The sequence below is a fragment of the Castanea sativa genome, chromosome 1 (assembly GCF_040712315.1).
Source record: "Castanea sativa cultivar Marrone di Chiusa Pesio chromosome 1, ASM4071231v1".
Classification (NCBI taxonomy): domain Eukaryota; kingdom Viridiplantae; phylum Streptophyta; class Magnoliopsida; order Fagales; family Fagaceae; genus Castanea; species Castanea sativa.
The window spans coordinates 45,275,207-45,288,849 of NC_134013.1; the positions used below are offsets into that span (position 1 = coordinate 45,275,207).

General features: G+C 35.0%; 1 protein-coding gene across 1 annotated transcript; it reads left to right on the forward strand.

Moving 5' to 3' along the window:
* Positions 1–4,514: 4,514 nt before the first annotated feature.
* On the forward strand, positions 4,515–5,980 carry LOC142622904 (heavy metal-associated isoprenylated plant protein 21). Its single transcript, XM_075796466.1, has 3 exons — positions 4,515–4,644; positions 4,733–4,808; positions 5,619–5,980. The coding sequence occupies exons 1-3, from the start codon at positions 4,573–4,575 to the stop codon at positions 5,909–5,911; spliced, it is 441 nt and encodes a 146-aa protein (XP_075652581.1). The 5' UTR covers positions 4,515–4,572; the 3' UTR covers positions 5,912–5,980.
* Positions 5,981–13,643: the final 7,663 nt, after the last annotated feature.

A 13,643-nucleotide genomic window follows, 5' to 3' on the forward strand; every position in this document is an offset into this window, starting at 1 on the left:
GAAACATTTCCCTCCAACAATTTTGACATTTTAATGATTATTTATGAAGGTCGATCTTAGCCCTCGCAAATAATTTAGTATTAGTGACGGTTTTTTTTTACCGTCACAAATAATATACTATTTGCGAAAGATTTTTAATTGTCCCTCGCAAATAGAATGGAGGGAAAATTTCCCTCCAAAATATTAGAATTTGTGACAGTTATAACACATAATTGCGACAGTTTTTTTTGTTGGTCACAAATATTTCACATTTTACCAAGTATTTGTGAGGGTTTTATTTTGCCATCACATAAGATTTTTTGAGAGGGTTTTTTGGGTCCGTAAAAAATTATTGGTCGCTAATAGACATTTTTCTTGTAGTTGCGATGAATTATTAGTGATAGCACCAAAGTGTACCTAACCTAAGACTCTAAAATCATCATTTTTATATATAAATTCACTCAAACTACTTCTCTTATACTAATACTTTTTCCATACTATTACTTATACGGTTTCAACCACATCAATCTTCTAAATATGTCGCCAATGTTTTTCTATAAGTCTCTATGTTACTCTCCCGACATTGCTTCACAATGACTGGTGTTCTAGAGCCCTTGATAATGAAGGAATTTCGGATTCGACTTCCTCTCACAAGCCTAGCCAATTACTTGACAATCAAAGTTTGACGCATGATAAGGTGAAAATTAAGAAAGCACCCGTTAGTCCTTAGATCTTTAACATTACTATTTACTACCCCCTTGCTCTTCAATTCTTTGGTGATTATTGAAGCAAATTTAAAGCAACACATTGGATAATAATCACATCTAAGATAATTTTCCTCTCATGAGCTTGTATCTTCTGTTTTGGGTTGTTTAGTGATCTAATATCAAAATTTTAAATTTTATGTTTAGTTTAATAAATGATTTAGATGAAAGGGATGAAAAGTCCAATGATGATACCATAAACTTTAGAGTTTAGAGGCATGCACGCACAGGCCAAACTCTCTGCTGAAATTCATGCATGAGTAGTGCAGGACAGCAAAAAAGTTATTGCAGTAGTATATAGTCAACAAAGAAGTCTGAAAAATTGAGTGGTAGATCAAAGTTCAGGAGATTCTCATTTAGGGCATCTTAGAAAGAGGTTATTAATACTTTCTGGAGATGATGCTTGAATATCATATTACGCTTTGTAGATGATTAAACACTAGCCATTGGAAGGCGCAACGCCTATACAAGAATAAATAAAATCTTCCCATTAATTTACAACCTTTTAAGTAAAGCTAATTCTGAACTACATAACATAAGGCGCATACAAATATTCTTGGATCAAACTTTTAGTTTTTGTTTAAATGAATATTGGAAAGTCCATTTGGCTCTCTATTATTCATATATAGGGTCATTTGCAACGTTCATCTTAATTGAACTTTAAATTTAAAAAAATGGCCCTTTACTATACATAATTGTTTCCACTTTTGTGACAAATAAGTGTTAAAGCATCCAATCCAATAGTTTAAGTAAATAATTAGTGGAGCAGACTCAACAAGTTCATGTACCCATTACCAATCACACACCCAAATGATGTGGGTGATGGAAAAATGTATGTACACAGTGGAAAAATAACGGATCTACTTCATTCATAAATACTATATAAGTTTCAGAATTTGAGAACAAGAGAGTGTACTTTGAAGTGGTGAATTTCAAAACCGAAGATCAGAAGCGCTTGGGAATACTTTCAATCTTCACTCCAATTTCACTAATGCCTAAGATGTGTGGTCTCTTAATCAGTTCCAAAGGGAGAAAATGTCAAAGTGTTTGACACTTCCATGCATCACTTCACAATGGTGTTCTAACAAAATTCTCTACAGAAAATTCTATGTGTATCTCCCTTTGTGTCTAACCGATTATCTAATTGGGCTGGCCTTTTGGGCCTTTCCAATTGGGCTTAAGTGTGTGGCTTGGAGTGAGACCAAAAGGGACCAATAAGACATTAGCTCCAATGGGCCTTGAGCTTTTCTGTAAGCTCTTGACAAGTCTAAAGTTACCATTAACTATATTTAATACCACTATATAAATATAGTTGCACTCTAAACCTTATTTATAAATTATATCCCAAGATTTTATTATACATGCAACCCCTTCATAAAATATTCATAGTAACACAAAGTCATGGATGTAGACTGCCACTTTGTAGATTACTACATCTTGTCCTTGAGTACCCGGTTTAATCTTTTATGTTATTCATCATATATTTATGAAATCCAATTTCATAAATATATACTTTAGTAACTATTTACTAAAGTAGTTAGGCCTAACATTCTGAATAACAAACCCATTAAACTTATCTCAAGGGAATATTTTGTATATTCGTTAAGAGACTATTAATTCCATCTTGAGAATATATGTTCCATCAACATTAAATATGGTTGCCCAACATACTGAGGTTTTGACCGTAACTATAGATCTCACTCCTGTTATATCAAAGCAACTTACATCTCATGATCAAGTCCATTATTCTCTCAGGATTAAGAGTTCATGCAAATATAAGTCGTGAGTTTATTATTCATTTGACAGTCGTTAAGAAAATAATAAATCTCACACCGATCCAGTTCAATATGTTTTAACTCTTAAAACATATCAACATACCAACTAGAAATCTCCATTTCCATGATCAAGACAAATCATCTTAGTTGATATGTTATAGTTTTTGCAGATGAAATGCCCAATTTTAATCACCGACTACGAACTACATTTTGAGTTTACAAAGAACTTGTGATTTACATCTTTTGTGAATATATCACATAAATCACATACAATGCATCTCATGGACTATATGATAATGTTCAAATATTCATGTTATCATTATTTTTAGATAAAACAAAACAACTTTATTAAACACAACATTAAGTCATACATAATATCATAAATAATACCACCGCACACCCTTGGTGCGATAGTCACTCCACAGGTATAAGTGCTTGTGGGGTGTGGAGGGCAAGGACCGGAGTTCAAGTCTCCAGGAGGGAGCTTCACACACATATACACTTAGATTATGCTAGAGTAGAAATTCTATCTTGTGTAAAAAAAAATGTCATAAATAATAACATACATAGCATCATACAATAGGATTTAAGGGCACTAATCCTAAAAGTGGGGTCATGGGATTCCTTTGAGATCTTTTCTCACGATTAGGACCAACACAAACCAAAACCAAGACCAAGAAGCTCCAATGACTCAACAGAAACTGAAACGAAGACAAACGAGCTCTGGTGTTCAAGAACAAACGAACTAGTAGTCTCCCATAGGATGTTAAGGTATTAACCAAAAAAACCTATGCTAAAAAATTGGAGAGGAATTACGAGTATAATTTTTTTTTTAAAATAAAATAAAAATTGAGAAGGAGAAGGAGAAGGAGAAGAGTAAATGAACTCATTACAATTTACAAGTACATAAGATCCATAACAAAGCATACGCAATATATCGAGGCAATGTCACATTCCTTAATCATAAACATAAGAACTTTAGTATTAACTATAAAGGAAAATTGAAAAACTTCTATAACAGGATTGCAATTATGATTATTGTTTAGGGGGCTGACTGCTCAGACAAGTTTAGGAGGAATAGATCTTATAGTTTAGGCTTAAGGTGAAAAAATGTAAGAGTAATGATAATTTCACACTCCTTATTATACTCACTGTACACACATTGCTAAATGTCTAAAGCAACCAGTAAAAATAAATATGATATCATGTTTTTAAAACATGATTTTAAAGGTATGTGATGTTGCCTTATAGGCAGTATGTAAGAAGTGTGTAATAAGAATTAAAAAAAAAAAAAATGTAATTCATCCCTATTTATATATATCCACACAAGGGAAAATGCACACTACAAAGTCTTATTTCTTTTTAACTGTATTTATTTGTCACAATCAAATGAAGCACTTTTCAATCCATTTTCTTGAAAATCTTCTCAAACAAGAAGTCATTTTCCTCTAGTTCAGTCCTTGTCATCTTCTATTTCTCAAGTACATGGAAAATTTTAAATTTCGGAAGTAAATCTAACTCTTTTCCCCCTCAAAATAACTTGAATGGTTTAAAGACAATGATTGACAACAATTATATAGTTGGAATAAAAGGCAAGGAGAGAATGGAAGAATTCTTTTTGATATTTGAAACTTTAAATAGAATCAACCAATAGAGGCCATGATTGGGGGTATTTAAATGATAATTTATCATAAAATAATTGGAAAGCAAAGTCACACTTTTATTGAACAAAAACAAAAGCAAACACATATAAAATTCCTTTACAAGCATTTTCTCATTAACCTAACTAAAATAAACAAATAAGCAGCGCAAAAGCAGTGTTGCCTTTCATTATTTATAGCCACGTTAGCATGCTTTATGGACAATTTTATTTCCTTTGGTTATAGAATAACAATCGATTTTCTAGACACTGCTTTTCTGAACATCTTCTTTTCAAATCCAAGTATCCAACATACAACTTCTTCACTTATATAAATACCTAGTCTTTACAGTGTTCCATGTCTCTCTCTCCCTCTCTCTCTCTCATATTTTCTTTCTACTAAAAGAGAAGAAAAATGGGTGCTCTTGATTACCTCTCCAACTTTTGCACTGTCACTAGCACAAGGAGCAAGCGCAAAGCACTGCAGGTACCCATTATTATTACCAACAACTATTTAACCTTTCACATACTTAAATATTCTTTAAAGTCTACTCTGCAACTGTTTTCTTTCTCAGACGGTCGATATCAAAGTGAAAATGGACTGCGATGGATGTGAAAGAAGAGTTAAAAATGCTGTTACCAACATGAAAGGTTATATTGTTAAGCTAGCTGTGTGTACGTGTGTGTGTTTCTTTTTTCTTGTTTCCTTTTATTGAAGCTTTGTTTTGTCCCCTTTATTGCAATTCTGTGATATATCACTTATCAGACAAGCAACCGTGAAAGAAAGGTATATAGAAGCATTTATAAGAAGTATAATAATAAAAATAAATAAATAAATAAAAGCACACGCTTGAAACCCACAAATATCAAAAACCGAAACAAACGAATTTGTTGTGAGTTGTGACCCTTCATAGAGAAGCCATCATCATCTATTAATAACTGTTATTTATTTATTTTTAAATTGAAGTATGCCTACAGAGAAAACAGATTGCTGATTCCTAACATCACCTTATTGGTTTTTGTTTTTAATGAAAAGATTAAAAAAGAAAAAGAAAAAAAGAAGAGATTACCTTGATGATTTATTATTACTTGGTTTCTTTCCATTTTAATTTAATTTTCCTTTCAAATGAAAGAGTTGACGTTTTAGGCCCCCCTTTGGTGGGAGAAAAAAGTATATCTTGTTACTTGTGGTTGTGGTGTCCTAATAATCTCATTTTCAAAAGGATGAAAAACAAACTATTCCAAACTTGCACCTATATTTTTATTCTCAAATGCATGGTTTCCACCTAATATCAGCTTATTAGCATCAAAATCCAAGAATATAAATAAGATTAAATAATGGTTTTGAATGAAAGGCAGCCAACCCAATAGGCCTACTTAGCTATTTTACAAATGTGTATTTTATATTTTGTTTTGTTTTGTAAACTAAATCACTACTTCGTCCTCTCAAACTGCCTATAGGTGTAAAATCTGTGGAGGTGAACCGAAAGCAACAGAGGGTAACAGTTAGTGGTTATGTTGAACCAAATAAGGTGTTGAAAAGAGTAAAAAGTACTGGCAAGAGAGCTGAATTTTGGCCTTATGTTCCTCAACATCTAGTATACTATCCTTATGCACCTGGAGCCTATGACAAAAGGGCACCCTCTGGCTACGTTCGAAATGTCGTGCAAGCTTTTCCGGCCTCAAATGCAACTGAAGACAACATTGTCTCACTATTCAGTGATGATAATGTTAATGCATGTTCTATCATGTAAGGATTAAATTATGCAAGTTACTTAAAACGATGTGGTTCTTCTAGGCAAGAACCTTTTAAGTATTCTCAAGTGTGCGTTAGTGAGACTGTAACGAAATTATGAGTATGCATCTTGTGACCATATATGGTTATATTCTGAGTTGTATCTAATATAGCTTTTTAATAATATTAGATATAGGTCAAAATCGAGCCTTGAAACTCAATTAATATTTTCTTGTATTCTAAATGGAAATATTTAATATTCAAATTTTCCTAAATGAAAACTCTTGAATTATATATAAAGACTTAATATTTTCCCGAACCTCAACTAACCAATATAGATTATGTGGTCTCTTACAAACTAGAAATACTAGATTATAGTTTTTACAAGGTTAAATCATGAGGTTGAAGGTTGTGGAGTTCATGATCGGCAGTAGTGGATATTTCAAGGTGGTGTAGCTTTGGTGGGTTTTGGTGAGTTGGTGGATCTTTTTTTAATCAAATAATAGCTATTTTTAGTAAAAATTTCAAAAACAAAATACAATCTACGTTGCCTTTTTAGGTTAATGGCAGATTTTCAATAATGGCAGAGGGTGGTTTAATGTCGATTTTCAATAATCAGGAGGTAAACTTTAGCAATCAAAAGGTGATAAACTCTAATTTCCAGTTTTTAAATGTATTAAACAAATGAATTTTGAATTTAATAATGACATTTAGTTGACATGAAAATTTGCGTACATAAAAGCACAAAGTAGGTGAAAACTTGCAAAGAGAATAAAAAATCCAAAAAGGTAATCGAAAGTCATTGAGTCATAAAGAGTTGAATATAATGGAACTCTTTGCAGTATTTACCTCACTTAACTTCTTATAACATCAATAGTTTACTGAACTTACCATTGAATTATATGTATGACCACCACATGATTATCATACTTATCAACTATTAAAACAAATTAAATGTTAATGGTGTGTTTGGATATTGCTTATTTTGTTGAAAATTGAAAACTGAAAATATTGTTGTAAAATAATTTTTAAATATGTAGATAGTGTCATGGAACCCATTTTTAATGAAAGTTTTGTTGAAAAAAAAGGTTTGTGGATCCTGTGAACAGTGCACAGGACCCACTGTAAAAGCCAACAGCTACAGAAACACGCGATTAAAAAAAAAAAAAAAGAAACGCAGGCGCAATAAGCTGGCTTTTCATCAGTACCCAAACGGGTACTAAGAATCTTCTTTGTATGATTTCATGCTTTGGTTTTGGGAGCTTAACTATAGAAAACATTAGAAAAGTGACTAATTAGGGCGTGGATAGAAAGCTTATGACAATCGGTTTGCCTTGGATGGCATTCGAGCAATGCAATTAATGCTAATTACTATCATACATAGTTCCTTGTAATAACTTGGGGGTATTGGCAGCACACATTAAAATAATTTCTTAAGCCAAAGGCTTTGTAGTTGAATTGGCATCTCTCTAGGTACAAAGTGCTTGGGGGTCTAGGAAGAAAAGGGTTCGAGCTGTGGGGTTAGTAGCATGTTGTAATTATTTCTCAAAAAAAAAAAAAATCTTAAAAGGGAAACTCCTGTCTTGAGTTATACCAAACTCTGGAGTTCAAATTATTCATTGCATTTGGTGTATAACACTCTCTTGTAGCCTTGTAACTAAAAGATAGATATTATCTCTGGGATTGATACGGTCCACACCTATCTAAAAGGGAGACGTAATATACTGGCAGTGCATGATAATTTCTTAGAGAGGCATTTTTTTCTGAACATATGCCGTAGAGCTAAGTGCTTGATAATATGTACAAATTATTTGATGAAGGTCCTAAACCACTTGTTGCAGCCAATACAGTGGATTTTTTCGCTAATATAATAAAAAATTATTTCTTTTATATATATATATATATATATGTGTGTGTATGTGGTAAAAGAGGAAATGGGAATTAAAAAACTAACATAAAACACTATAAAAAATGTCATTACCCTTGTGTTATTACTTGAAAGGTTTTCTTTTCTTTTACTTTTTTATTTTTATTTTTATTTTCCTTTTTTGCCACAATATATATGATATGTGCTAAGAAAGTTTTGAAAGATAAGAACTACTGCATGCTATTTTGATGAATTTCCAGCTGCTGTATTTCAAAATATACCCCGGTTTTATGCAATCCAAGTTGTCATATATGATGATTTTCATATGCATGCATCCAAAAAATTCACCCATAAGCTCAGCTGGTCCGGTGGTGATCAAGTAACGTAGAACAACGATTGTCTGCAACAAAAATATATATATTCCTCATTTTTCAACGACATATCTCCTTATGTTTTGGCTTTCCGGTTAATGGCATGACGTAATAGTCATTATCAAAAGGATGGTGGTGATCATATGCCAACTTCGATTTGAATATTATTTTATCCCGACATGTTTATTTTTTATAGTTACTGTGTAAAGAGACAACAAGATGAAACCTTTAATGATTAATTATCAAAAAGAGATGAAACCGGATTCCTTAATAATTTTTACTTTTGTTAACAACTGTCTTATGTGTGAGTTAATTCAATTAATAAAATCTCTTATACTTTTTTTTAGTCAAAAGTAATAATAAAATCTCTTATACTAAAATAAAATATTTAGATCTCATCTACAAAAAGAAAAAGAAAAAGAGTAGTGTCTTAGCCTAATATAATAATGACAATAATAAGAAATTATTATAAAGTGAATGTTATAAGTTTCTAATTATATTGTATTTATATAGCTTTCATATTTTATCATATCTTAAATAAGAAAAAGAAAAAGAAAAAAAAAAGGAACTTAGTTACCGTATGCTAGGTGCCATACATTATCAATTGACAAACTAACACATTTAAAGATATACACTAATGTAAGTTTCTTTTAAGACCTTCTCCGCTCTCCACGTGTGTGTATTAAAAAAACTTAGTATTCTTAAAAAAAAAAACTCATTTGAATTTGTGCATGAAAATTAATAAAACATTGATGCTGTAGAGAGGAAAATTCCCGACCTATCACAAGCTGACACATCATACTACCAAGTCCACAAAATACAACCAATTACAAGACGCCATGTACTGTTGCTAGGTTTTGCCATTACAATTCAGATTCCAATAGAAATTTGCCAAGTGTCATTGAAATAAAGGCATGAAATTGCATCAGCACGTGTAAGCGATGACACAAGCAAACCTGCATGTGTAAGCGATGATACAAGCAAACCAGCACGTGTAAGCAATGACACAAGCAGCCCTGCACGTGTAAGCGATGACATAAGCGGACCAATCAGGCTGTGACAAGTGTCACCAATCAAACTCCGCCACGTGTCGCTCACCCACCCCTAAACTCCTATAAATAGAAGCCTTCCTGAGACATTTAGGAAGACAGAGAAAAGGAAGAAGATATCTTGAGTTCAGAAATCCAGAAGCTCTGTCGGAACCAAACCCCAAAGCCTCCAAGAATTTCAAGAACTTCAACCTCGAATACAGACAACATTCGAAGCAAAATCATCCAAACTACTCGTCTAGGTCTCAAAGGTCACTAGAATCAAGCTCAAAAGCCTCTAGAAACCTCAACAAACCATAAATCAACGAAGCTCTACGGAATCAAGCCTCTAAAGCACCGAAGAATTTCCACCATAAACCTTCAAACACGAAGAACAAATAATTTCTAACAAGCTCATATCCAGAGATTCATTGTAATTCCGTTTCAAAGATCTTCGATCCATTCCTCAGCCAAATTGAAGGATATCTTGTGTTCAAATCAAAATCACATTACCACAATTCCAATTAATAAATCTTTCAAGGAGATCGAATAAGAGGATCACTCTTTTGTAATTACAGAGAATTGTACCACATATTCATCAATACAAATTCGCATTTGTGAAACTATTTTTACTTGTTTGATTTATTTCGAACTAAGAATTTAGTCGTCTACAAATTCTGGCACGCCCAGTGGGACATCTCTGCCTCTCATCTCTTTCTCCTTCAAAAGAAAAGAAATTCAATTTGCTGCTAGCTTCGATGGCTTCTAACAAGAATGCTCAAAAATCGGTGATGGATGCTTCCGTTGCGGATGATTATGTCGGCCCAATCACTCGTAGTCGATCCAAAGCTCTTGATCAACCGCAACCCCAATCAACCAAAGACAGCAAGCTTCATAATATCATCTCTCTAGACTCTCTTGCAAAAAGGAAAGCTACCGCTAAGGATTCATCTGTCTCGAAGGATTTTGAGATCAATGATGAATCATCCCCAACAAAGACCTTTTCTATCAACTCTTCACCCGTGATGAGAAGCCTAAGGAACAAAATGCCTTTGACTCATCCTGTCTCATCGTTTTCTCCATCATATCTAGAGGTCATGCCAGTAATGATGACCAACACCTCTACTATGGAAGAAAAGATGGCTGAAATGGAACAAAGGGTCACCCTTCTCACAAAAGCACTTGAAGATAAGGATGTCCAAATTGCAACCCTGATGAACAAACTGGAAGTCCAAGATTCGGGTGAATCAAATCTAGACCTTGAGCACCCTTTTGGCTTTACCTTAAAGGGAGAAAATGCTAGGGGTGATAAGGGAAAAAGAGGTGAAGGCACTTCTCAACAAGGACATTCCACCTCAATGGCCTCGATATCTGTCCAACAACTGCAGGACATGATAACGAACACCATACGAGCACAATATGAAGGTTCTTCTACACATTCTCTCATATATTCAAAACCTTATACGAAGAGCATTGACAATATGAGAATGCCAAATGGGTATCAACCCCCCAAGTTCTTGCAATTTGATGGCAAGGGAAACCCTAAGCAACACGTTGCTCACTTTGTAGAAACCTGTGAGAACGCAGGGACTCAAAGAGGCCTCTTTGTAAAGCAGTTTGTTCGTTCACTGAAAGGGAATGCCTTTGATTGGTATACAGATTTGGAACTTGAGTCAATTGATAGTTGGGATTAGTTGGAAAGGGAGTTCCTTAACCGGTTTTACAGCACGCGCCGCACGGTAAGCATGATGGAGCTTACCAATACTAAGCAATGGAAAGACGAACCTGTTGTTGACTATATCAATCGGTGGCGTTCTTTGAGTTTAGATTGTAAGGATAGACTGTTTGAAATATCTGCTGTAGAAATGTGCATCCAAGGCATGCATTAGGGACTTCTGTACATCCTACAAGGGGTAAAGCCCCGAACATTCGAAGAATTGGCAACTCGTGCGCATGACATGGAATTGAGTATCTCTTGCCATGAAAATATGAAACCTCCCGTACCTGAAGAAAAGAAAGAAAGGCGAGAAATAAGGAAAAATGACAGGAATACGAAAAGTAATGTCAAACACTCCATGAATGTCAACCCTGCCCCAGTCAAAATTTCAACGGGAAATGTAAAGGCTAACGAGAAGAGGCCTGAGGGAGGCCAATGACGCGAGACGCGTCGCTCATCACTCAAGGAATGGGAACAAAAGGTGTATCCTTTCCTTGACGCTGATATACTCGAAATGCTAGAACAACTGCTCAACTTGAAATTAATTGAATTGCTAGAATGCAAACGACCGGAAGAAGTAGGAAAGGTTGATGACCCGAAATATTGTAAGTATCATCACATCATAAGTCATCCAATCCAAAAATGCTTTGTTCTTAAAGAACTCATCATGAAGCTAGCCAAGGAAAGGAAAATCGACTTAGATGTTAGTGATGTTGCTCAGTCAAACCTTGTAACATTTGCTTACGGGTCGCCTAGTTGCAAGTCTCCAACTACTAAGCAGAGGACGAATACCACGTTCATCCGATTTGGTTCTTTGGAACCTGTTCAAGTTCAGCTCTCATAAAAAGCATCTGATTATAACTCAAATAATGATAAAAAGTCAACAATGGATGAGGAAGAGGGTTGGACGTTGGTTACTCGTAAGAGATGGAAGAAGAGACGAGTATTCCCTCTTCATTTGATCACCCAAGAGTCCAGAATAGCACAAAACCAAATTCAGCCGCAGTCAAGAAGAAAGAATGATAAAAGGAAAGAAAGACTAAGAACGGAAATGTGTGATGATTCGGCACAAACCCAAAAATTTCGAAGTCTTGTCACATTGGAAGAATTTTTCCCCATAAAATTCTTTCAAAACAAGTCAGCGGAGGTTGTTCACACGGTCTCTCGTTGTGAAGTTGATGAAAAACAAAAAGGTGTTGACCATGGTAGTTCAAATGAGACTTTGTCGTCTTTAGAACAACTCAAATCTCAGGTTGATAAAGTTGAACCCTTGCAATCCTCCACCTCACCGAAAGAAGGGATCATCCAAGCTCTTGAAGAGCCAAAGATTTACACTCCTTGAACCAATATGCTTCAACAAACGCAGGAATGTTGCGCATGCTCTCCAGACTTGACTTTCACTGATGAGGATCTATTGTTAGGCCCTAAGCCTCACAATCGTCCACTTTATGTCTCTGGTTATGCTTGTGAACAAAAGATTGATCGCATTCTCATTGATGGAGGTTCAGCTATTAATATACTACCGAAAATGACAATGAGACGACTTGGTCTTGCTATGGAGGAATTATCACACAGTCGCTTGGTCATACAAGGTTTTAACCAAGGAGGACAACGCGCCATCGGCATGATACACTTGGAGTTAATTATTGGAGAATTGACAAGCAATGTTTTGTTCCATGTCATTGATGCCAAGACAACCTACAACATGTTGTTAGGACGTCCATGGATCCATGGGAACGGAATAGTGCCGTCAACTTTGCAACAATGTTTCAAGTATCTTCAAGGTGGAATAAAGAAAGTAGATGCCGACTTGAAGTCTTTTTCTGAAACTGAAGCTCACTTTGCTGACGCGAAGTTTTATGTAGAAGATGATATCCCTAATGAAGTTCTCCTAGTTGAAGTCTCGTCCATGAAAAGCAAGCAGGGTGAAAAGAAGCATGTTAAATTCATTACTAGAAAGGATATTCCTTCCCCAAAGGAAGATCCACGATATGGGAATAACCAGTCTAGTGAGTCTACTAGCAATTCAAAGAGAGCGGATGAAAGTTCTACGCCTTCCAATAACCCTCCATTCCTCCGTTATGTACCATTGTCATGCTGCAAAAACGGACAATCACCATTCACGGAATGCCTTCAATCTACAATGGACATGCGAAGACCTCCTACAAAGCTCACGATGAAGGATGTAGCCATGTTGAAAGAAAATCATGTAATGCCTTTAACTTCATCCACAAATCCTTTGCCCTCAAAGCCACTAAATGGATTCGTGAAGTCTTCACAAAGTCTGACAGAGCGTGGTATTCTACCAAGTAAACGGACAAAAGAATGGTTTGACCCAAAGGCATATAGGCTATTAGCCAAAGCAGGCTATGATTTCTCAAAACAAAGTGGCCTAGGGAAACTAATTCCAGAAGCCACGGGAGAAAAGATGCATGACCTTAGTAAAACGCAAGGGAAAATGCGACTTGAAGGGCATGAAATTCCTATCCCAAAGACCGGAATAGGTTATACTCCAAAACCACCGGCTCAAATATGGATCAATAAAAGAAGCAATGCTTCAAGTTCCCAATACATAACAGTAGAGGTTGATGAAAGTTCGAATCAAAGAAAAGATCACTCTTCATCACGCATCTCAGTATTCGATCGCATTAAGGCTTCATCGTCACGAATTACAGTGTTCGACAGGTTGAATACGACTTGTTTAACGCAAAGTCGGGACACTTTTGCATGTGGATCAGTCTTTAATCGATTGGGGGCAACAAAAAGGC

What these genes read in the sequence shown, in the direction of transcription:
- LOC142622904 (XM_075796466.1), top strand. Translation starts at nt 4,573, where the DNA reads ATGGGTGCTCTTGATTACCTCTCCAACTTTTGCACTGTCACTAGCACA. An exon ending in GCAAGCGCAAAGCACTGCAG is followed by an intron (nt 4,645 to 4,732) that starts GTACCCATTATT and finishes TTTCTTTCTCAG; the next exon opens with ACGGTCGATATCAAAGTGAA. An exon ending in TGCTGTTACCAACATGAAAG is followed by an intron (nt 4,809 to 5,618) that starts GTTATATTGTTA and finishes AACTGCCTATAG; the next exon opens with GTGTAAAATCTGTGGAGGTG.